Source organism: Zootermopsis nevadensis, unplaced genomic scaffold (genome assembly GCF_977971745.1).
Source record: "Zootermopsis nevadensis isolate Lab colony 2312 unplaced genomic scaffold, Znev_1.0 Znev_ptg000001l, whole genome shotgun sequence".
Taxonomy (NCBI): Eukaryota; Metazoa; Arthropoda; class Insecta; order Blattodea; family Termopsidae; genus Zootermopsis; species Zootermopsis nevadensis.
This window is the reverse complement of record NW_028259133.1, coordinates 322,518-348,378: the sequence shown is the minus strand read 5'-3', so window position 1 is coordinate 348,378 and position 25,861 is coordinate 322,518. Positions and strand designations below refer to the sequence as shown.

The 25,861-nt window shown below is 46.0% G+C and overlaps 1 protein-coding gene across 4 annotated transcripts; it reads right to left on the bottom strand.

Moving 5' to 3' along the window:
• Positions 1 to 223: 223 nt before the first annotated feature.
• Positions 224 to 24,983, bottom strand: LOC110840119 (neuropeptide CCHamide-2). 4 transcript variants are annotated; one of them, XM_022084938.2, is made up of 4 exons: positions 24,766 to 24,983; positions 20,825 to 20,887; positions 2,383 to 2,642; positions 224 to 1,181 (listed from the first exon to the last, which is right to left on the bottom strand). In XM_022084938.2, exons 1-4 carry the CDS (start codon positions 24,851 to 24,853, stop codon positions 1,137 to 1,139), a joined length of 456 nt encoding a protein of 151 aa, XP_021940630.2. In that variant the 5' UTR covers positions 24,854 to 24,983; the 3' UTR covers positions 224 to 1,136. The 4 variants fall into 4 exon arrangements, with proteins under 4 accessions (XP_021940630.2, XP_021940631.2, XP_021940632.2 ...); XM_022084939.2 differs by having other exon boundaries at positions 2,383 to 2,639; XM_022084940.2 differs by lacking the exon at positions 20,825 to 20,887.
• Between the last annotated feature and the right edge of the window lie 878 nt (positions 24,984 to 25,861).

Here is a 25,861-nt window from a genome sequence, read left to right as displayed (position 1 = left end):
GACTAAGTAAGGGGCTCGTAGGGATGTTCAATGCGGAAGGCAGGGTGACAGCAGTGAAATAGGTAAAGCTTAGTTTTTATCCGTGATCACGTTTCATGAAGACAATTTATACATCGCACTGTGAAAGCTGAAACCTAAAGTCAAGAGAAATTTCAGTGTAAAAATGTTCGTATACACAAATACAGCGCAAAAACTGATTATGAATTAATCCGAAAGACAAACAGACGGCTATGGTATAATTTTATTACACATTTAACTTTCATTTGGGTACAACACATCGTTATGATAAATTAGTACGTCGTCACACGCTGAATAAAATAGTAACAAATAAACTTTAAGTCCTGAAGTTAACAGTTATTTGTGAGGACTGAAGATACACATCAGCATTGGTTAGCCGATTATTTAAATAAGTTTCTCTTTTACGAGCACCAAGATAACACTCGAATACGACGTAAAATGAGATCTCGAGATTATTGAAGTGCCAATGAATGTTAACAATTTGCGCAGTTCTAAGAATAAAGGCATAATTTGATTTGGCGATTCTTAAGAATGCCCTAATTACAGCTCAGTTCCGCTTTGGAAGCTCAAATCCAAGTCACATTTCAAAGTTGTCGCGTTGGGTACCACCAAATATTTAGAAATATTCGTGTTCGCCAAAATAAATTACGTCTTTAAACACACAATAACATGTAAGATTTGAGGTTTTCACGGCGGTGAGTATGAAGATTTCTGTCTTCTGGGCTGTTGCGCTGTGTAGACTGGAACATTCATCGCCCTGATGACGGAGGCAGTTTGACCTCCGAAACGTTGGTAAACATCGACCAGACTACACGGCGCAACAACCCAGAAGACAGAAATCAACACACAATAATATAACAAATTGATAGCATTACACTTTGCTGTTAAATGAAGACAACATGAAAAGAGCTGACCTCTTCAGGAAGTACAACTCATATTTAAAGCGTTCCTTTAATAAGAAACTTAAGCACAGTGACTGTTACAACATGCATTTTGCAAGACAGAGCGTCTCCTTCCCTCGCTCGAAAATGTTCATTGGGTGCGTCAGATAAAAGTGGTTTCGGTGGCAGTCTAAGACGAACGGACGAACGGCGTTCGTCAGGGAAGCCAGCCGCCGTCTACTTCGCTTCAACGTCGCCCGTGGAGTGTCGGAGGGCTTGGAACTGCAAGAAACGATAACAGACGAGAAATTAGGGCGTAACCGCGGGGCCATTGCCAGATAAACTTCGAGGAGCAGAAAGATAGTGTTTTCTGAAACGTTTCGCTCCAGAGAGCTCTTTAAATATAAGCCTAGTAACACAATATCTTTTTAAAAAGTCCACAAATCTTGCAAACATCAATACACCTATTTTGACTACATCGTGAAAGAGCTATGTTAATTGGGAGCCACGTTCATTTGACGTTCAAATCTTTAAACAAAAACTTATCCAGAGATATTTAACATTTAATTTGTGCAATGACAAATTTCAAGATAGCTGCGAATTAACAAGGAGCCATGATAGAGCGTCGCAATGTTCGGCGTCGCGACGCCAGGCGTCGGTTTGCTAATCTTGCAGCCAAAGTTATCCAAATCGATCGAGTCACATTCCTGGGTCTTGTGATGACGTTAGGTTAGGTTAGGTTAGGTTAGTTTAGGTTAGGTTAAGTTAGGTTAGGTTAGGTTATGTTAGGTTAGGTTAGGTTATGTTGGCGTCTTCGGTAAAATTTCGTCCTTCAAGAACCTTGTTACGCAAGGCGTCAATTTTCTATCATCGTGCCAAACGTTATACCAAGGGTGGTATGCTTCATCTGGCGTGACGGCGGAAGGCGTCGTGACGCCAGGCGTCGGTTTTCTAATTTAGTCAGCAATGATACTTAAATCCATGTGCGATAACACTGGCGCCATGATAGAGCGTCGCAATGTTCGGCGTCGCGACGCCAGGCGTCGGTTTGCTAATCTTGCAGCCAAAGTTATCCAAATCGATCGAGTCACATTCCTGGGTATTGTGATGACGTTAGGTTAGGTTAGTTTAGGTTAGGTTAGGTTATGTTGGCGTCTTCGGTAAAATTTCGTCCTTCAAGAACCTTGTTACGCAAGGCGTCGATTTTTTATCATCGTGCCAAACGTTATACCAAGGGTGGTATGCTTCATCTGGCGTGACGGCGGATGGCGTCGCGACGCCACGCGTCGGTTTTCTAATTTCGTCAGCAATGATATAAGATTAACGCAAGAAGAAACTGCATGGAGCTGAGCTTACAGTGGCTCATCTTGTCGAGAACTTCCCCGCCTTTTACAGAACCCATTCATAACTGCTTGTCCCTGTCCTGAGCGACGCGAATCCAGCGCGCAGCGTCGGATTCTCCGCGACTGAACGATGTCCTTACCCATTGCCTCAAGAAGGGAGTGAGGTTGTACTTTGCTGGCAGCGGCGGAGGCTGGCGGGGGGAGATGCCCGCGGTCGCCGACCACGCCGAGGGCAGAGCGCCCTGCTGGACCATCGCGTCGTCTGCATCCTCCTCTTCTGGACGGAACACCAGTAGCGGTTGCTGGTCGGAATCTGGCCCCGGAAGCAGGATGGCGTTCCCGTCCGTTCGCTTGCCGTGGCCCCCGAAGCAAGAATGTCCGAACGCCGAACACCCACCTGCTACAAACAGCACATATACTGCTCTGATAGCCACAACAACGCCCACTCGGACCTCGTATGACGCTAAATTACTCAGTGAAGAAGTGTTCGCCTAGAGAAGCCGAAACGCCGTCAAGAAATGACACTCGCGACAAGTATCGATCGTGTTCTGTTCGAATGCCACCCTCGCACCTCGCGTACCGGAAGTAAATGCAAATCGTACGTCCGTAATTCGCCCGCTGCTGTTTCGGATCAAGGCTTCCTCCAGATCGGAGTCCACCGACGAAGCGGATGTTACCTTGTGGTGGGGGGCGCAGACATCTGCCTTACCTGCGACTAGCAGAGAGAACTTTACGGAACTCAGAACAACTTGGTAAAGATGACGATACATTTCTCAAAAACGTACATGGAATTTTCCCGTTCAGATGCCCCCAGTGGAACGGTCGCCGGTGACTGAAGTCAGTGGCGTTTTTTTTCCTTCCAATTTTAGAATCGGAATTGCAATTCGGTTTAGCAGAAACAGATTCGAAACCCGCGTATTTCTTATGACACTCTATGACGTCACATCGAGCCTCATGGGCCTTACTGAGTGGCGTTCAGCGCTGTTCGAACGGCGTTCATGTTCAGGTAGTTACAAGAAGGAAGAACGAACAATAAGACGTCAATACCTTCGTCCATAAGGCTGTTTGTCGCACTCATGATCAGCCTCACAATACAAATAAATAAATAAAATCTTGACATCAACAACGATATCATCGACAATGATATTCACACAAATACGTTGTCCCAAAAGTGTGAATCGCTGCTGTGTTTTCTATTGTTTTACTAATCAAATAGAACATTGGCAAAATCCCAATGACCCGTTCTGCAGCCGTTGGATTTACAGTGTTACCGGCCCCCTCGGTCGGCGGACCCCAATGAGCTTCTGCCTGGCTATTAACGTGAAATTGCTGCAGCGCGCTTATTAAACGGCGTTAAGAATCTTTAATGGCTTTGCTGGAATCTCTTTCTGCAAGATTATTAAAATCACCAACTGCGCCAACAGTTTTATACCTGATAAAAGAGCGCGGCTTTTGTTTTAAACAGAGGCGGTTCGTGGTTTGCGATGTTTTTTGTGGGGAAGCCGCGTAATCAGCGCAAGATGAACGCCTTTTAAGGAAAACACGGACAAGCTTTAAATACAACATAAGACGCCCATGTGACTGACACGTCATATTGATTTCATGGCGAGGCGAATTATTAATTTCCTGTAATTCCACCGATAACTTCAGGTTTCTTTTCGGGTTTTCGTAATAGTTTTGTGAAAAAATATTAAAGTTGGTACGACGATGAACACTGTGTTTCATCTCTGACACCGGTTCAATTTCTGAAGCTCGCAAGTTCTGACGAATGTACGTCTCCATGTCTAAACTGAATTAAATGAATTCAGATAGTTTCGAAATTTGTGCATGGAGCCAATATATTTTATTTTAATTAGCATAATTTTGTTGTATTCCTTCCACGCACACACACATTAAAAGATCTAGTGGTCTTCGCGGAATTTAATTATATTCTTTGAGTATTTGTTTTGCATCCGGAGAGTTGGTCCAGATTTCGGCATGCTGTTTTCTTTATAATTATACGCAATAAAATACTGAGATGAAGGTGGACGCAACAAGTCTCGATGTCCTCAGTTGCTGACCGAGTTACTGATCCCTGCATGCAGCAGTGGCGGATTCCTTGTACGGAGGTGAACCACCTGACCCCCAAGGTCACCAGACATCACGCCCCTGGAATTGTTCTTGTGGGATTACGCCATTGCAGTGCCGCGACTCCAGAGATGCCTGAACTGTCTACTATGGAAACTCGACGACTTAACACGACAGAAAGACGAATTTCGCGCCAGTCCGTCGTCTGTGACTCGAAATGAATTACGCGCAGAATTTCGGAAGCGCAGTCCCCTGTGACGACCTCTGAACCCACCCCAAATTCAGAACGCGCACGACGGACTTCATTTCCTGCTGATTGTCGCCTACGCCTACCCCCCTCACTCATTTCGGGTAGCCTCATTATTTCGTCTGCAACTCAGTGGTTAGCGTAATATTCGGGGGGGGGGCGAGGTCTCCCCCCCCCCCCGAATACAAAACTTACAGGGATACCGACTACTCTGACTGAGATTTTACGTGGTTTTCTGCAGTTACACCAGGCAAATGCTGAGAAAAGCCACGGCCACCGCACCCCGATTTGTAATCTGTTACTTGCGTTTACTCATGAAAGTAAGTAGAGGTTACAAAACGCTGCCTTGTCTGTCTCAGCCCCCCTGTGAGGCTCCTTCCATCCGGTCACTTCGGAACGGAAAAATTACACAACCCGGTTGAATAAAACGAGCTCATAAATCGGGGCTTCAGGACACACGAAAATATATTTGGAACTCGTATTTGTCGCTCTGAATGAAGAGGTGGAGGGCGCGTACGAAACGTGGGGCGACGAGGCAGCGGGCGAAGTCCCATATTTCTTAATGCAATCTAATGCGACTAAACATCAGGCGACGCGGCTCCATATTCCCAGGATACTCTGGACACTGTACGGCAATTTAACTCCATTTTAGTTTGTGGTCGCAGCTAGGAATAGTTTCTCCAGCCGCTTTTACCTTCCAGGCTTTCATCACATCCTACACGCCCAGATCGTAAAGTCTGTGTCCTTCGCAACGTCCTCAGGATTACCAACAGTATTAAAGGATTCCGGGATAGAATCAAAATGCGATTCGCAATGAACGTCACATTCGCGGGAATGTTCGGCATTGCCCTCAGGTCGTCTACCTAAAAACACAGAAATTTAAAAATTCAAAAATATAATTTTTCCTCCTCCTTTAGGTGAGTGTGCACGTTGACCTCCCACATTGTGGTTAAAGAAAACACATTTTCGGTTCCCGTGTTTGTGAACGTGTCCTTATTTAATGTGTCAGCGTCGTTGGATAAACTAGCCATAAACAAACAAACTATATTTTGTCGACACCGAAAAAGGAGGCAGAAGGACTCAGGAACTCGCCGTGGAGTGACTTTCAAGCAGCTGGAGCAGAATCTAAGCAAACAAATGGAAGGCCTCAGTCAGGTCGCGCAGTTATTATTGTCATTATTACGACAGGCTGAGACTGCGACTGAACATGGAGCAGGGGCTTAATGATGCTGAGTGGGGAAGACCTAAGGACTCCCGAGAAAAACCTGTCCCAGTGCCACTCCGTCCACCGCAAATCCCACATGGACTGTCCTGGGCGCGAACCCGGGCGTCTTGCTGGTGTGACCCGGCTTAATCAGCTGCTGTCTGAGGTTCGAACCGTGTACCTTGGAGTGGGGGACCACACGCACTGCCGCTGAGCCAGTACCGTCTGTTTTTAATCGAATGACAACTGCGGCCCGCGGGGCGCACGCTTTGTTTGCAGAGCTCTGACTTGTACTGCGCGCCAAAGCATCATCACAATGATTACGAACGGAATAATTACCGTGTTTTCCTCCAGCCAACTGAAGTATAAACTGAGGAAGAACTGCAAGGAAAGAGGCGGGTAATTGGTTTAATGAAGTTAGAACTTCATCGAGAAGACGTGAGAGCCCTCGACATCTCACAGGCATCGTCTAACTAAGGTTCTCAATTAATTACTAATGCGTTCTTTCCATTCTCTTCTTCACACTCTAAAACTTGACGACAAAAACATTTTCGTTCCGTCAACTTCGCCAGGGGTTCACAACGTTCGTTTTTCAGTGGCCACGACGCCTGTCAGTTCTGATCCTCGTTTCTGATTCATCCCAGGAAACTCCGCAGGCCCCAGGGGGCACACTGTCTCTGCGCTTAATTAAGCGGCAGGTCATTCGGGTGTATTGGGGCGTGGAGTTGACCTCGGCACTAGATGGAGGTGAGTGGAGAGGAGGCTGGATGGGGCGGCTAAGAGAAAAACAACTTACCCCTGCCAGGAATCGAACCCAGTTTGCCCAGTCCGTAGCCTAGTCTTTCTGTTGACAGACTAGCATCAGACACAATGTTCTGAAAAATGCAGATAACAGTTTTTTTTAATATCGTAAGTTGGGAAACCATGGCCCATTTGAGAATGTTGGCGATCCCTGAGCGAAGGCAGGGAGAGTCTGCAGTCCCTCCCCTTGAAAGTATGCTACCTTTAATTAGCTAATTGCAGTTCAGTTCCAAAATCAGCCGAGCGTTAATATCAGCCAAGAGACAACGAGGGGGCTGCGCCTTGTAGCCACTGCCCTCTGCAGGCTAATGGCAGGGGACGTTAACATGGCTGGTGAAATGAGACGCCATTAACACTCACAAACTGAGCGTCCGAGCGGCAGCACTCGCCATTCTGCAAGAAACGGTGCGTGATAATCCTGCAAGTAAATGACGGATTTTCATGAAACCAGGTAAGAGCGGCATAACGTTTTTTTTTAAAAAAAACCCGGCGTCGTTTGCAGAGGATGAATGACGATTATATCACAGAACATGCACACATGTTTGCTATAAGAGGAAACATATTAGCGGAGACAGAAGTGGAGGAAGGGGGTTACGGCCCGTACGAAGTAGCATCTGATGTTCTCACGGCGCCAAAATCTTGGCCTGTAGGAACGCGATGTCAGCACAGACACGAGGTCTGTTCGAAGTGTCGTGCAGGAGAGAAGCATTCATATGCGGCACCGTCTTCAAAATCAATGCTACCAACATAAACTTACAGCGGGGAAGAATGACTGCCTCGCACGCGGGCGTGCAGAAGAATTGATTTGTTACCGAGAACAAGACGATACTGAACAATAATTAACAATTTCTAATAGACCGTCGTCGAGAGGCTGCAAACTGTGTAGCCTCCTATCACTTGGTGCAAATAATTTCCTCCGTACGCTCGTCTCGATCACCCGTGAGGGCGACCCTCTGATGGCAACTACGCCGACCTGCGCTGCTTTGCTTTGAAGTCGTTCCACCACAGCAGCTGCTGGGATTCGGAAGTGTAGCGTGGCTTGGTGTTAAATTTTGTTCCTGTCAGGAAAACTGACATTCCTTTCCTCCAATCAGTTTAAGAACGATCTTCCTCCCTCCCTCGCGCAATGCACAACTGCTACGCGCTCTTGGCTCTGGTCCGTCCACAGAATGGACACAACTACACGGATCTGCTGCTTGTTTAAGAAAGGGAGAGATTACTGGTACTTTGTTATTTGCTCGTCAATTATTTTGCATGTAGCTGCTATTACCAATCTTGGGACGAACATTTATGAAGACAAATTAAGGAAGATTGTAAGAGAACTGCCAGACTTCAACACAGACTGCGCGAGCAGACACGACAGCTCATAACGGGATTTCGGAAGCAAAGTCGCAGCTGAGTAAACGCCACTCCGTCAAGACTCCGACCTATCGGAGAAGGAACCAATTTCTTTTTCAAGCAGCGCGTGTCTCGTGTAATAGACGCGTGTTCTAAGAGCCAAAATAATGTATTTCATTCCGAAAAGAGAGTAAAGTTGACAAGGAATCTTGTATGTTTATTATTTCTCAAATTACCTGCGCGTCCCTTCAGTACGTCACGGATTACACGCACACATGACTTGTGACGACTATATAATTTATTTAAATGTGATATCTTGACATAAGCCTACTGCCAAGGCATGGTACCAACTGTTACTCTGAACATATGGTCGTCATCGCCCTGATGATGGAGGCAGCAGGGACCTCTGAAACGACGGTAAACTTCTACGAGACAGAAGACAGCCGTCTTAGAAAGTCACTCAGTTGACAAAGAAATTCCCCGCCCTATTCCAATCGAGCTTTCACCCTCACACCACATTCCTTCGAGATCCACTTTAATATTATCCTCCCACTTACGTCGTTGTCTCTCGCGTCGCGTCGCCCCTTCGGGCGCCGCCCCAACAACAGACAATGGCGCCAACAAAGAGAAACGTTTTAACCTAATTTAAAATGAGCTGCATAAAAAATATACTCGTGAATAGCAGCGAACTCTAAAAGGAAGAAAACATTTACATTTGTTGACGGAAATGAAAGTTGCTATGATTTTATTTCCCTTTGTAATCAGCAGACTGTTGAAATATTGATTTCCCACCCTTTATATTTCGTCGGAACACCTGATTGAATGTCCACAGTTGATACGACGAGCCCGTGACTGCCAATCAATGAACGGAACCCAAAATTCCGCCTTGGAGTAACAGTTTTCCCAGAAACTCACGACTTGCATAAGCATTATTCCTCGCTCGCCCTGACCAAGTAATACGTCGTCCTAAGACAGGGGCTTCAGCTCCTACGAGGCACCTGGGATGGACTCGGAGTAAAGACAGCTCAGTAGAAGTTAAATTAAAACTGACGGACGACATGTCTGATATTAACCAAAACATTTCCAAGGGAACACCACAATCATTTTTGAAAAGTACATATATACGTGAACTACTGCACTTCTAATTCCATCAGAGGAGAGAGTGACAAGGACGCTCGAAATGGCGGACGTCCGTCGCCGCCAAAGATGCCAGTGGGTTTCACTGTCGAGTCGGATGAAGGAAGGAAGGAAGGAAGGAAGGAAGGAAGGAAGGAAAGAAGGAAGGAAGGAAGGAAGGAAAGAAGGAAGGAAGGAAGGAAGGAAGGAAAGAAGGAAGGAAGGAAGGAAGGAAAGAAGGAAGGAAGGAAAGAAGGAAGGAAGGAAGGAAAGAAGGAAGGAAAGAAGGAAGGAAGGAAGGAAGGAAAGAAGGAAGGAAGGAAGGAAAGAAGGAAGGAAAGAAGGAAGGAAAGAAGGAAGGAAGGAAGGAAGGAAGGAAGGAAAGAAGGAAGGAAGGAAGGATTTGCCAACTGCGCGAGGTAAGCCAAAGGCCCCTTCAAGAAGGCTCTGTTGTGAGACCTGCCGATCTGTGTGATAGAATCCATAAAGCTGTCCTATTTAGGCGCATTCTCAGAAGACGTTCCATTCATCCCTTGTTCTTTGTTAAAGTTACTAAGCTTTATGACGGTCATAAAAGCGATTCCCCTGAAAACCTCACACGGCCGGTGTTTCGGCTAACATCGGCTCTCGTTTCGCGATAGTCCCTCGTGTTGAGGTGCGAGTCCTCATGATGGCGGCCCAAGTGACTGCCCCCCGTCACTACCCCAGCGTTCATTGTCGTTGGCTGCATTTTCATCGCGACAGATATTCTCCCTGCTTATTTGATGGATTTTAAAAGTTACGTGATTTAACTGTTAAATGAGGTCGGAACAGGCCACGAGGCCTAAATCCATGAAGGTATTATGATGAACTGTTAAATGACGCATGTTAATTAAAGGCAGTAACGAAGTCACAGCGGCCGCCGATAAACTTCTCTTCGCATCGTCCAAAAATTAAACCTCGAACATAATGAACGCTTACTGTAATGTCGGCCGTTGGCAGTCACCGGATATAAAATAATGAAAGTCGACGCAGCTGTAAATTAAATTTAGTAACGATTAACCGCGCAAACTGCGCTGGCTTTATAAGAATACAAGGCCCTTTGGACTCCAGCGCCTTTCTGAAAAATAATAAACTGGGATTCAGCTGCATCTAATGAGCTGAACGATATTAGAAAATATTTTCCTATTATTTTTTTTTGTAATTTTGGGCTTATCCTGGTAACACATGAAGCAGAGAAGCATAAAGAATATGGCTTATGGATGTTTATGACAGCTAGAAGCCAAGTTCTAATTCCCGCGCATATTGCACTCATTCTGTGTACGAACACTGTTTCGCCATATTTAATTACCACGACAAACTAAGGCGACATTTCAGTTCGTAAGGACACACAGATACACGTAAATGCAAACCGATGAGATGCATTGATGGCTTCCGAACACAAGTCCTAAGCTACTGCAGTCAATCTTGTTAGAATTCTACATAAATTTCGCAAGATCCAGCCAGTGCGCCATATCATTAGCCAGCTTAATCCAGTCCACATCCCCACAAGCTACTCCTTTAACATACATTTTAATATTATCCTCCCATCTATGCCTAGGACTCCCAAATTTTCAGATTAAAATTTCGTGTTCGTATCTCATACTTCCCTGCGTGCAACGTGTTCTGTTAGGAGCCCACACAAACAAAGTTCCTCGTCATGTAATTGTCTCTATCCCATCGCTCTTGCGTCCAGATGTTTTCCTCAGTACCTCCTCGAGCTGCAACCAATGGGGCGAAGGGCAACGTTGCTATGGCGCTGAACTGCATTCAGACTAAAAGAGGACTTTCCGTCTCTTGCGGCACAGCTCGACGCTTATACGGAACATATCGGCCTGTTCCCCCGTCCGAAATGTTTCGGTCGAAACGGTTGTAACCCGGGCGTCGACAGTGCAGAAAACACGACTTTCTCGCATGTCAGGTATTATTACTATCACATACTGTACCGATAACACGAGACGTCTCCGGCTCACGTCGATTTCCCGTGCCAAGTCAAAGACGCCGACTTCAAATTTCCGGTCTCATAAATGCGAATGTCAGTCTGTTAGAGCGAAAACCTCTTTCCACAGTTAGCGCACGGAATCAGGGAAGCTCCTTATTCACGTACAAAGGACCTGCAGGTACAAGAGTTCTTCGGACTATAAAGGCTACAAAGCGGAAGTGCAACGTCTCCTTCCGGTACCCGGAAACAGAGAAGTGAACAGTGACGCGGGCGCGTCAGCGTCCTTACCAGGGCGACGACGGGATCCACGTCCCGTCTTCTGACTTGAACGAACCCTCTCTCGACCAGCGTGAAGGTGGAAAACAATTCGCCAGAACTGTACTCGCCTAGCACGACGCGTATAGTTACTCCCTGCGGCGTCTGCAAGCCGTCGACGTCCGCCATTAACTGATTCCTTAAAAATGCGTTGCAGTGCGCCCGATATTCGTCATTTGTTTTGAAATGCGAAACTCTCTATTGCGTTTCTCACGTCCTCTTGGCTTTCTTAACCGACTCAGCAGAAGTCCGTATTCCGTCGGTGTAATGCGGGCTTGCAGAACAACGGGGATGCTGCATTGGCCATTGCTGCATTGAGAAAACCACGGATTCAGGGTCGACGTACATGAAAGTCAACTTCGGTCCGGTGAAAATCATCTTCGATCCCTAAAGAGCGAGGCTTTACAGTGGAGACAATTTTGAAAGCTGTCTCTGGCGTTTATCGCCTTGTGGTCGATAACCACCCGCACGTCCAAGAGCCGTCATAGCTCATGAGACAAGATCCAAACCAGCGTCACTACGCGTCTTCTACTTGGCACACGCGTCGAAAAAGCAGGCAAAAGAATTGGTCTCAAGTTTCCTTTTATGTATTCAATAACGTCTTCATCAGTGTCTCACGGATGCGATTAAATTAAGTCATTGCCTGTCTTTCGGTCTAATTTAAAGATCTCGTTTTACCATTCAATTTATTTGTATTCCTTCAACTATTAATTCTGCTTACATAAAAAGACAATTACTTTCATATCGGGGTCGAATTTTCCTTTCAAATGGTTTGATTTTTCATCAGCGTCCAACGCACTGGACCGGGCATTCTGTTGCGTTTTATATGGCCAGTACCGCACTGCATTTAATGCTAGTCTCCTCAGTCAGTTGGAGCCGACCCCAGAGAAAATTCTTCCTCATTCTTTTCGGAACTTAAACAAAACGCGTGGCGGCGTCAGCGGCTGCCATCTTCCTGGGACAAACAGAGTCTCTAAACACCCCCTGGGGAAATTTTGTAGCGTCAACACAGTCGCTGGGGATTATTTTGTTACCAGACGACCATCCTGCTGTACGACGCGGTAACATAAACTGACGGCGTCGGTTAATCACCTGCCCTATTATGCAACCATCCTGACACGCTGTGAGCCGTGTTCCTGGCCTCTAATTTCTCTTCCCTGCGAACTCAAATAAAAAGGCTTCAGGTCTGAATTTACTTGTCAGACTGAAGATCAGATCAAAACGAACCGATCTCGTGTAAGGATGCTGAATGATAGTCCAGACAAAGCACGAGAGTTTATCAGCTTCGAAACTGATAACGCCAATGCTGTAGGAATTATTTCTACTTAAAAAGGAGCCTAACCTACATTTAGACGACCTCCTTCACCCTTCATTCTTGCTTCTCTCCTCCCCGCCTTCTTACTCTGATTCCTTCGTATCGCATCTTTCGCTACGTTCACTTCGATTCCGATGAGTTCAATCCATTGTCCGTTCCTTCCATTTCAGGAAATACAGAAGTCGTGGGAAGGCGCATTTGAATGCAACACAGCGCCTATTCGATACTCGAATCAGGTCCTTGTGCTCAATGAAAAATTCAAGATACGAAATTAATGTATTCCCCTTCTCAACCGTTGTCGCATTTATGGTGTATATGTACTCTAAGCCTCGTTCACCGAGAGTCGTGATAAATATTGTCCAAATGTTGAACATTTGACTACGCAATATGTTGCTACATTTTAAGAAACAACCCCCCCCCCCCAAAACGGTTTTAACTGATCAATGTTATGACCGAAAGCCACGCATTTGCATCAGCGCGACTCATCCCATCGCGAGAATTTCTTCCAAGAGACGTGGGTCACAAATCCAGTTTCAGACGCAAAGCACAAAGGACCGAGAAGTCGCCTGGGGTTCCAAATGACCGCGACGTTGTTACCAGTGTCTTCGGACGTAATTCCTGTGGCAATAAACAGCTTTACCTTCGAGCATTATCATCGTACGCGGCCTTTACTGCCTGTCTGTGCGCCGAATTTACTCGGTCATGACACAGAAGCATAGAAAAATCTGCCGATTCTCAGTTCGACACAAATTTTCTGCCAGAAGCCTTGCGGAATGCAGAGACCTCCCCTTCCCGTCGCGATCAAAACTGTGCGGCGGTGAACACTGAGCAAACAAAGTAAGGTACGCCATGTAGGCGCTTGGGGGGAGTGGTACTTTATCTCCTACTCATTTTTAACCTCGACACTAGATGGGGGGGGGGTGCTCAGCGTCAAACCCCCGGAAAAGGGGAAGCCTTTACCCATACGAATAACAAATCATTCACCACGTCTAATTCTCGTACACTACAGACTGTGTCGGGGAACACCTTGGTTCCGCGGCCCACAGCTTCAGTACATCGACCTAATACGTACAGCGCTACGCTCCCATTATGCCATACAATAGCTGCCTATTTCTTTTACTACAATTCTACCCCCCCCCCTCCCCGGTCCCAATTTCCGATCAAACTTTTCTAATTGTATTATGCAACATTAGTACCAGAAATTGCTCTCTTATTAATATTAAGCAAACTATTGCTCAAAAATGTTTCCCTCACTTTTGAACCATGCTAGCCCACTTTCTTATGCCTTCCACCCTACCCCACCGTGCCACAATACGAGAATATTAAGGACTTCTTTTCTGTTTTTCTGCAAGAAAATTCAAAGGAATGCGTGTGTCTGAATCTTTCTTTACAAACATTCACAATCAATTACTTGGCTCTGTTTCCAGAAACGTCAAGCCGGCTCTAAAACTTCCATCATCTTTCGTACATAATTCAGGAGGACCCCTTCCAAAATTTCGCTTCTCTCGTTCCATCTTCCAGTCCTCACTGCATCCACCCGTGCTCCTGCTTTCCACGTCGTCGTCTCAGACAGAGGGCCTCCTGCTTTTAAATCAGCAGCTGCTTCAGTTATCATCTCGTTCCGAGACCGGTGATAAGTCAATGCTAATTCGCCAATCCTGATTGACCACTTGTCCGCTGTCCGTCGTTCGCAGGCCCAGAGCAACTTCACCGCCTCATTCCATCAAATCTCGTCCACCGCCTTAATAAATGTGAACTTCAATGACATTTTCTGTTGATTCAATTGTTTTTCAATATTCGTTTCATTTTACTGTTGTTATCATTAAATCTATGTTCATATATTTCATCTTTTAAGTGTTCATGTTCGTGCGAGCGGACGACAATTAGAAGTCGTGGAAATCTTCGCTGAAATGCGTACGAATTATTTTCTGTTAAATATTTAAGACTGACGCTTAATCCGCCGCAGACAGAAATACGAACAACAAACTGCAAAATTGCGACCAATCGCTCTTTCTGTCTCTTTGTTAGGTCACCACGCGCCTCGGCCCATTCATGCTTCGATGTCAAAAGCGAATGTGACAAATCTAACCACACGGCGCAACGGCTCAGGCAATATTTCGTCCGTCTGTCCGTCTGTCCGTCGTTTCTTCACTCCCACTCCGCCTAGCGACGCGCCACGTCGTGTCCGATCCAAGTCCCAGCGGACAGAGAATTCGTCTCCGTCCCTGTGTGTTAAGAGCGTCTTTAAGAACACGACAAAGTCAGGCCTCGCTCCGAAACACCTTGTTAGTTGATATTTCAGGTTTTCACGGCAGTGAATCAGAAGATGCTGCTTTATGGGTTTCCCCCTGATGATGGAGGCAGTAAGGTCCTCTAAAACCTTGGTAAACGTCTTGCAGACTACACGGCGCTACAGTCCAGAATACAGCCATCTTCGAACCCTTTGTTGGTTGGCACGGTTAAATCTGATTCCCCTCTCACAAACCTTCAAATATATCGCTCGTAGCCCAGCACACCCTGGTTCGTACTCTGTGTATAAATACGTATCCTCAGCCACATTTGCTGATTCTGTTCTTTAATTAAAAGAGCCCGCGTTTTGTGTTGCCCTCGACATAAAGGAAACAAATTTTCGTGTTCATAAGCGCCGCTCCATCAGCCTCGGTGCAGTGGGATCTCGCACCCCCCCCCCCCGGTCCCCAGGTGCGGCACTCAGAAGTCCGTTCAGCCACCCACACGTTTACCAGTTTGCGAACTGTCACCAAGTTACACGGTCGCTACTGAATGTAACCCTCGTTAAACTGGAGGCGCAGGCATTTGGGACGTTCAATAAGGAGGATGAAGGCGGAACGGACAACACCTGGATGCAGACTTCACGGCGACCAATCTCTTCGTGTTCAACAGCGGTAAAGTTCACTGCTGCAGCATCGTCGTTGCAAAGCCGCACCGAGAATACAATTTTTATGAAATTTCTTTGTGAAGTCAATAAATTTTGAAAATATCTTGACTGCTACCGATTGCTACAGATTGCTGCCAACGCACCGACAAGACATCGACCTCCCGACGTCAGACTCCACCATAGCTTCGTTTTAATCATTGAAACAGCCGCGATGTCCAGGATGCCACGCCGGACACTGGCCACTTCACAAAACTCTGCTCAGTAAAATGTCGCCATTTCTCCTCTGGAACCAAGTAGAGACTTTTAAACCGCGATTTGTGTCATCGTGAACATCAATGTGCGTTTGCTCATCACCCACTGCACCGAAAGCCACGAGTCAGTGGTTAGCATTCTGGCAGCCTTAGCCCGGAGACCGGCCGTCGTGACCAAGGTTTTCCTCAGTCCCTCCAGGCAGATTCCGAGCCTGTCTTAAATTAAGCCACGACGACTTCCTTACGTGTCTTTTGGAATGAATTGTCCTGTCACTCGACGATACGCGGGACGGCGTTGATCCAAGCCACAGAGAAATAAATGAAGCGAGACTGAGCTGCATTGCGCAGGCAACCAAGAACAAACACTGCGGTTAAAGCGTCTTTAAAGTCGCGAAAAGCTGGAACAATGCGATCTCATTGGAACTTTTGGTACATCAGGCGACAAGTGTTGACTGCGTGGCTTTAAGAACTACGAGGAACTCCAGATCATAATTAATAAACGTTAATACGCATCGGAACTCGGAAAGAGTGTCATTACAGAGAGCGCATGTACTTCGTTGCGGGCCTTGGCTTGGGAGGTCAGAGGCCACCCACGCACGTAAGAAGCTCAGACGCTCTGCAAGTCACTGTCACAAAGGAGAAGGAAAATAATTGCAAGAAATACGGGAACCAATTCGTTCTTGTCAAATGTTGCAACTGGAAGGCTCGTGGAGCTACTGGCTGAAGCCACTCCCAGGAACTCGCAACACAGAAAATAAATCTCCGATCGACCGATTGCGCGAATAACTTCTCAGATCGGAGGAAAACTACGAACCCACGTGCTTATCCATCGATTATCCATTAATCATTTACCAGACGAAGACGACTGTCCTCTGGCAGACGTTTACCGACGTTCCAGGGACACTTACTGCCTCCATCATCAGGGCGAGGACGCAAGTACCTCTGAAACGTCGCGCCTTGTAAGATAGAAAAGTGACGGGGGTGGACAGCAAACTGCCCGAAACGACCCCGGGGACAGATTCGAGATCGTGCGACAGGAGGTCGTGAGTGACCGGTGGCGAAGATTAGGTTAAGTTAGTGACCACGCGGTTGGGAGAAGAGGTGAAGCTGCTTCCAAACACTGAAGATGGCAGCTGCAATGTTTGACGAAACGCACAGAAGTCCTCAAGTTGCCAATTGTCCGGACAGCCGCAGGTCTTCAGGTTTATTTCAAATCGCTACAATGATTTTAAACGACTTAAAATTACTAATGAATCTGATTCGAGCGCTTTCAAAATAAGGAAAGAAATCGTTCTGGTGAGCTACCGAAAATGTGAAATACACTATACAAATATTTAAGGGGTGGGGGAGAAAATGTCCCCTTCCGGCCCAGGTGAGCCGAAGTTGCACATTAAATTCCAGCAGTGAAAAGGCAAGGACGTGAAGGCTCATTTCGCCGGGGGCCACAGAGTCAGAGGTTATAAATTATGAAAGTTGTAACGAGTTTACAAGGGACCTCCAGCTGTAACGGGCATTAAGCAGCGACACTGCGTGTGTGTTTACTGCAACTGCGAAGCACAACGCGTGTTCGAACGCCTTCCTTATCTTACGGATCGCCTGTTTAATGGTGACTTTTCGTACCTTTCCCGATCCATCAGTCAAGGAGCTGTAATATTGTCCTTTCAGTCTGGTTAAATGATGAAGTGAGACGCAGAACGCAAACTGTCATGCCCCGGAGGCAAAAACAACGCCGTATTTTATGCAACCCGGTTGTCACGCAAGACGTGGTGAGCGACAGCTCGGCGCCTGGTCGTCTCTTGAGCACCTGCTGGAAACAATCAATTTTGATTACACGCTGCTGAACGACAATGCGATACGCGTTATTGTCTTGTCTGTCTTTCGATTTGCCCGCTCTTCAAGGGCGGTGAGCGATGTCGTCACACCCGCGGTCCTACTCCAGCGGCTTCAGACCGGAGGAGAGCGCGGATTTACAATTCCCGTGTCTTAACACCTTTACCTCGCCGATGGGTTCTGGGCAGGATTTCGGACGTTATGGACACACGACCTCCAGGCTTCTGGGCGGGCGGGCACCTGCTTCTCCTCGCCCACAACCTTCCCCGGTGGCGAGTCTAAATTTACTTAAAATTCGCACCATTTTCAAGGACAACGGATTCACTCAATGCCACTTAACTTACACAGCAGAGAATTTATAACATACCTAATTACCACAAAAACAATTAAACAGAAATTGCAGATTTTTTGTACATCGCCGTCTTCCAAGATTGAACACCGTGTACGTTACACCAACCAGAAACCCGACCAAGAAGCCCACACGAAACCAACTCCTTACTAAATTCCCAGATCATGTCGCAATCAACTACGATGAAGACACGTGACGTCACGTCAGCTCACTTCGAAGAAATGTCCTGACGACAGTTTATTTTTGGTTTATCTAATTAAGCCATCACGAGCTCAGACTAGTTCAGCACCAAATTAATGAATTGCAAGGGACATGGAAGGAAACGTTCGTGGCCACGTTGAATGCACTACAATTGCATTTTTCTGGAGGGCGTGAGGAAAAGCACGAAAAGCTTCAGCCTACAGTCTGAGAGTCGAATCCAGGACCACCCCGATAACGAAGCCCGAATTTTAACCACTCGGCTGCGTCATTTCACGAACCAAATTGCCTTCCGCCACGCATTGATTGCATTTGCGATGATATCAGCTCCGCACACACACACACACCCAGACAGAACATCAGCGCCATCACGGATCTACGTCCTTATAATTGAACTTCCACTCTAACTGCTTCGTTATTGGTCGAAAATATTTAATGATCCCTTGTTAACTAATTTCGTGGCCGATCCCAGCCGCCCTCTCACCCCCTCCCCCCCCCCCCCGCATTTTAATAACGCGATACCAGGAAATTAAATGGTGGTCGAAATTATTCGTTTAAGTAAAAGTGGAGGTTTTTATGTCAGTTCAACGCGTGGAGTTTGTTGCCTTGGATCGGAAAGGAGACTGGAAAGGATCGACGCTCTTTTGTCGAGCGCAGGGAAAGCAAATTTCAAGGAAATCTCCGGCCAGACCGCGCGAAGTACTCGCGGCTTCCTCAGTGGGAGACCAACGCGTTCCTCAAACCGGAGTAAGCAGGGCTGAAGAGACAGGAGGTCATCGTAAGAGCAGACTGATATCTGCTCTGGGCACGTGGATCAAATGGGAGAAACAATGGACATTTATCGACGTTTGTTTGTCCTGGGTCATGCCACCTTCACCGCCGTTGCTACCCTTCACACGCATTTTTAGTGTTTGTGGCTTTGGAGGCGGACAGAAGCTGAGACGAAGTATGAGAACGGCGTCCGTCCGTATGCCAGTTACGTGCTTCCGGGCCAGCGGACTCACGGACCGTCACTGGTAATTTGGCAGGCAAGTAATTAGTTTCCAGCTCTGGAGTGGAGATTAACCCCCCAAAATTATGTAATGGGACAGCGCTTCAGGTTAAACAGTCAGCGAAAGATATAACAGAAGCCACTATCCTCACGACACGTTCAAAAGGAGAAACTGCATCCATTTTCAGAAATATTTTCTTGTGTTAAGAATCGGCATTGCAAATTGTAAATACAAATTCTTATTTAAGCAGATCGTTCTCGCTCTGCTGATTGCATTACTTAATTCCATAAACGAAACCACGGCATAAACATTCAATTCCTCTTGCGAGCTATTTAACAACTTTCAAGAGATCGAACTCGCACACCGGCTCCTGTCCACAATCTTTCCCAGGTTTCAGAGTCGCTGGACCAGAAGATAAACAGAACGTGTGCCCCAGTTTCGCGCGGACACGTCTCTCGATTCAGGCGCGCAATTCTTCCGACGAAAACTGTTCGTAAGATGAAAATTCGCAAATCGGAAACGAAACTCTATATTCCTTGATTATAAAGAATCCATTACAAGATATCAATAAAAATAATTCGTAAACCGTGAATCAGGTACAAATTCACATGAATCGGTGCAGGGAACTTCCAGTCTGCGGCTGTGACGACGACTATGGTGGACCCACAGACACAGCAAACGTAACGAGGTGCGTCATCCTTCATGCTTCAATACGTCATGTGCAATGAGCATAAACAAACAAACAAACAAACAAACAAACAAACCATGTTCCTCATCGCCAGATTCGGAATGTCCCGCCGTCGTGAGAAGACTGGAAGTCCGACAGCGCCTGGTGCCCAGAATTTCCAATCTCAACATTCTGAATCCTCTTTGCTGAAAAGAACACACACACACGGACGGACGTACTACATGCGCGCGCATGCGTACACTGAGCAAACGCAGCACTAGACAGACAGACACACACAAGCGCATCTCAGCAAAATTGTGTTGCGTTGTTTTTCTTCTAAACCGTATTACGTATGTCACAAGCGTTCCTAGTGTCCGTCCCACCTCACAAGTTTGCTTTTCCGCCATGCTGATGTTACCGAAAACTAAACTGGCACAACATCCGTGCAGAATTTCATCCAAATCCGTCCACTTTACTGGTGCTGACGGGCGGACAGACAGATACTGCGTTAATTCCGCGTACCTCGTGCCGGATTTCAGCTGGAGGTCTGTACTCGTATCAACGTGCGCGCATGAACCAAGTATTCGCATTTGAATGTTCTGCACGGAATACCACAAGCTGGTGAGGGCGCATTTCCTACGAGACCGAATTTCAACAAAGACTGGCTCTGTAATTAGAGCCAAGACGACCTCCACTGGGCCGACCGGTGGATCGTACTGCAGTCCGACGGGTGATGACGGCCGCACACCCAGGAGACAGCAGTTCGAATCTCCACTGCTACATCATTCCCGGTTGCTGAACGAAAGCGTTGTGGCGCCGCGACAAAGCGGGCTGTTTTGCCGACGTTTCGGAGAAACCTTCCCACCCTCTGTCTCTGACACGGGGACATCACGCAAAACCAGGATTGACATCAGAATTAGACCCGCGCGAGAGCTTAAATAAAAACTGGTGACAAACGCTAACAGAGAAGTAATGCAGACAACACAGTTTTCATGAAAAGGCCAATTGTTTTAACATATATTAAGAATGTGCTTACCGGTTCGTATGGTTCTTGAAGATTTTTTATACGGAATATAAAGCAATTTTCTCCAGCTCCGTTCTGGAATTAATAAGAGAAAATAACTCGACGTGAAGAGAATTATATTCCTGTACGTCTGGTTGCATACTTAAGGCATTGGAGGAGGGCAGGACCTGCAGGAGACGGAGACTTCGCAGAGGAGGAGTGTTAGGAAAATGTGTTTCAGCTCAATGGAACCGTAACTCCTTACAAAAGCTGAGTGGAGACTAAAGTACACAATTTTAATATTAAATCGCTTCCGATAAATGAGTAGAACGATAAAAAGACATCAGTTCAAAAATAAAACATGTCAACGCCATGAACAGCAAGAAATATTGTCCCAACATTCCTGTAAAATCGAATTACAGATTCGAAATGTAATGCGGTTTAATTCAAGTTTTGCTTCGTTATTAATTTAAAGCAGATATTTTACTAAATGTTCATACAATACCTCGTTATTTCCCATGCCTCCGCGTTTCTTCATAGAACATGGCACAGCCATAATTTATTGAAACATGCACAGAGTATAAGTGATTCTGATCAATAATCCTTAGGTATTAAAAACTTCAGGCCCACGGACGTAAAATATTTTGTAAACTGCCGATTTATGAATTTGTCATCCGACGCGAATTTGACTTTACGCAGCAAACATGTTAGAAATTTACGAATGATCTTCCAGATCAAAGCATCGAACTTGCATCTTAACTTTACGTCAATAAATTCACAACTGGAAAATTCTAGTGCCAATACCAGGTCCTTGCTAGTTGTTCAACTGCGTTCTTTGTTTCTTTCAAATTCAAACGCGCATTTCTTTAAATTACGTTATTTAAAGAGACTCGTAATATAATAAACTGCACGCTTTCCTGCATTACGTTCTCGGTGGGCCACACAAATGTCCAATGAACGCATAAAAGTTCAGTGATTCCGGTTCCTAGAAACCACAAACAACTTCACAATGTCAATTTAAGGACTAATTATAGTAATCCGTATTCATAAGTGATTATGATGGCTACTGGATTAAAAAGTATTAATTTCAACAATTCCAAAGACGACGGTACAAAACATTTCTTAACACCTGCGAGCTTTTAATTTTGAATTATCTACACTTGATTTTTATTAAGTTGTTTTGAGATTTCCAATAAATTAAAGCCAGTTCTGTTTTTTTCTCTCATTTGCCCACAACTGCAATATTAAACGCACTGTCAAAAATTCATTTATAACACAATTTTCTAAAACTTCAGTTGCCAATAACGTATTGGTTCCAGCGTTTGCAAAGACGGAAAATCCCAGTTCTTAAGTCGCGATGTGCGTCTTTCAAAATAGCATCAGATAATATTGAGTCAGTTCAAGCTTCTGTGCGAACATCATGTTGTCGCATGTGAAATTCTAATCAGCAGAGAAGTACTATATAAGTGAGTCCTTGGAACAAAGCACTTCTCGAGAACGTATCCAGAACTTAGTCGCCTTTTACGGAACGTGGAAGTTCATTATCACGTTTGCATGAGCCTGCCACGGGTCCTTATTCTAAACTAAATTAAACCAGTCCACACCCTTCCACCTTGTTTCCATCGCATCCATTTTAATATTATACCTCCATCTACACTTAGGTCTTCCGAGTGTTCCCTTCCCAACAGGCTTATGAATCAGGATGTTTCACTCATTGCTCACGTCCCCATGCGTGCTACACGCTCCCCTTGTCCCATGATTTCAGTGAACTCTCAGAGACAGTAATTTACAAGGAAAAGAGATCTAGTTGCATGATCACGAAGTCTCGCGATCCGCAAACGCACATCAATTATTGCCCTGACGCTTTTAAGAAACACTTGGGCGGTGGCGGAAATCCGAAGAATCCGAACATTAGTCTTTCCTGATCGACAAGCCGTGTCCCGAAACAGCTGATTCAAAACGATGGGCATTAATCACGTCCACTGAGAAATGGAGACACGTTTCTGGCTGGACGAAAGCGAATCACAGGCGACGTACGAGACGAGTGGCCGTTATTATTCACCGCGTGAACTGCGTTCTCACCTTTCGACTACGGAGTAATCGACTGTACGTATATTTCTGTCGTTACTGGAATTTAACACGCGGCAATTACTGTATAAGAGAATTACATCATCCGTCCGTATGTAGAAATCACGACAGCCAATTTATGAAATGGAAAAGTCCTCTTCTAAACCCTTCCACAATTACACTACCTAGTGCTCACTTAACACAACAGTTGTGACTGGATAAAATTCAGATAAAATTCGTCGGACTGTAATGTCGCCTCGGGATAATTCTAAAGGCGGTAAGAACGTTGTTTTAATTGTCTTGTTATATAATGTCAAAATATGAAGAATTTAAACCGGCGTTTGCGAGTATGTTAGGAAAAATTAATTAGCAACAACGAAGTTGTGTTGTGAATCTCGATTTAACAAAAGCAGACGCTCGAGAATTTTACACAAAGGCATCTGTAAACAGACATTCGTATTTAATAAGACAGAACTACATGAGTAATCACTTCGAAGTGTTGCCAACCCGGCTACTTCAAAAGACGCTCAATATTAAGGTACGGTCTGTTGAATCGAGTGAAAAGAAGGAACGTAGTTTGCAAGTTTTCCGAAGGGTCACAAGTAAGATTCACGCACAAAGTGAATCGATGGATAATGAACGGCGAAGGATTTGTGGTGGGGGAGTTACGAGATGAATGGAAACTCCGGAGATCGGAAAGGATTCGGATTATTCGGAGACGGACGCAAATGTCACGGGCCCGCGAAAAGACACGTCCGACGGGATGTCCCTCTATCGCAGCTACGACCAGCGACCCCATTAGACGCAAAGAAACGTCGCATAATTTAGTCGTGATTTTGAACAGTTAAACGAAGAATGTCAAATTCATAAACACCATTTCACATTCGTACACTTTCTAACCTGTAACACAAATATTGCATCGGTGATATGTGTGGACGTGTAATTTAAGTATCCACGGCTAAAGACAGCAACAGTTTCTTACTCAGCTGGCTGTCTTCTGGGTCCTTGCTGCCACCATCATCAGGGCGATGAGTCCTGTTAACGGAGGCGGCAAGGACCTCTGAAACGTCGGTAAACTTCTACCAGACTGCACGGCGCAACAGCCCAGAAGACAGCCATCTTCGGACTCGCGGCCGCGAAAACCTCGAATGCTACTTAAATTTCTACATTACGGAATCCCAGAACATAAAAGGTCTAATACGAGATTTTTAACTGCTTAAGTAGGAACAGCAAAGCCAAAATTGCAACGCGGTGGATGTACCTGCCGCCTGCCTTAATACTCGTCAACGGCGTGCTGTTCCCACAGAGCGTCATCTGTGGGCCGTGCGTGGTTCACAGAGAGAACAGCGTCGACACTCTGACGTCTACAACGAAGACGCCTTCAGATTTCCTTCAGGTACGAACTGAATGTCTAAATATTCTGATTTACTTTAACGAGTTTACCTAAAATCGACTGTTTCACTCAAATTTTAAAGATTAAAAGTTAATGAAGACAATTTTTTTATGGGATATTGCGCCGTGTAGTCCGGTACATGTTTCCCGACGTTTCAGATGTGCTTACTGAGCCCCGAAGATGGAGGCAGCAAACACCTCTGAAATGTCAGCAAACGTCTACCGGACTACACGACGCAATATCCCATAAGAAAATTGTCTTCACAGTCGCCGCCATGAGAACCTGAAACCGCAACGAAATATTAATGTTCTCCACGAGTGAAGCAAGACGACGTTTCGGCAAGTAGCAGGAACATCCAGGATTACTGAGCAGTATCACACAAGACGAGATGTTCAGAACATGAAACGCCACGGAACATGCAGCATGCACCCTCGTCATTCCTGGAGCTCAGGGGCACGTTCACTTCACAAAGTTAACAGAATCATTAACTAGACCTGATCTTAATTTTACTTACGTTTTGCAGACGAGAGATGAATTTCGCTCGCCAGTATTACAATCGCCATTAAGACAATCAGAATGCTTGTGTGTCTGTGGAAAACCATGACTGCTCAATGACTGATTGGCTGACTTCTTACAGAACCAAAGTTCCTTTTCGAAATTCCGACGTTTCAGACTCTTCCTCCTATCCTGTTGAGGCGAAGAGACGAAATGACCCTCCACTTGGTACACGCGGCGTTTTTAAAACACAAAACCCGACCGACAAGCGTCTGAAAAACACGACGACACGGGGGGCGAGGGGAGGAGTGGGGGGTGAGAGGGCGGGTGGTAGGGATGCAGCGATGAGGAGGGGTGAGGGGCGCTGGTGGTGGCGGGAAATTCTCGTAGGAGGCAAATCGTTCGTGCGGGTTTTAGGGGGGAGGGGGCCAGTTGAACCTCTCGGTTGTCTCGTGACGTAGCCCCTAGTTCCGGCGAGGAACGGGCTGGTAGTAGCCGTCACGGCAGGGGTAAGTCGGGGGGGAACACAAGGAATTGTGAATGAACATGAGGGGCAGTGTCTCTGAAGGGGTCAATTAAGTTGGCCCAAAGGGGAAATATTTGCGTCATTTGTTACAATCATACCAACGCACATTTGAGACGTGTTCGCAGCGAAGAGTTAAGGAAAATGCCCGAATTAGCTGGGCCAGTCGTCGGGTAACAACCGAATGAAAAGAAGGGAGCCCGAGAAATAGACCTCTTGGAGAGATTACAGGGACATTCAAGGAACTTGCACAGGAATGAGTCGTGATAAGAAACAAACGTAAAATATTCCTCTCAAACCCGGAGAGATATCGATTTTTTCTGTTTCGAGAATTGGGCTCAGTTGTGGAAAAAATATTACCGTCTCGTTTCACACTAATTTCCATTTTAATCTACTGACAATTTGTTAACTGTGCATCGTGGGGACGAAAAAATGCATTTTCTGGTACATTTCGCGTTCCAGATTAATTTGTGGCGGAATTGCTAGTTCCGTTTCATTCACGCGGGTTTCGACACGAGCAGAACGGAATTCTGCGCTGTTCTGTCATCGCATTTAACATCAGCCGCTGCATCGCGTCTCTCGTCCCAAGCAA

Coding starts and splice junctions, on each gene's coding strand:
- LOC110840119 (XM_022084938.2), bottom strand. CDS start 24,853: ATGGTTTTCCACAGACACACAAGCATTCTGATTGTCTTAATGGCGATT. Junction 20,888..24,765: donor TCATCTCTCGTCTGCAAAAC/GTAAGTAAAATT, acceptor TATTAATTCCAG/AACGGAGCTGGAGAAAATTG. Junction 1,182..2,382: donor CTCCCTTCTTGAGGCAATGG/GTAAGGACATCG, acceptor CGTTTCTTGCAG/TTCCAAGCCCTCCGACACTC.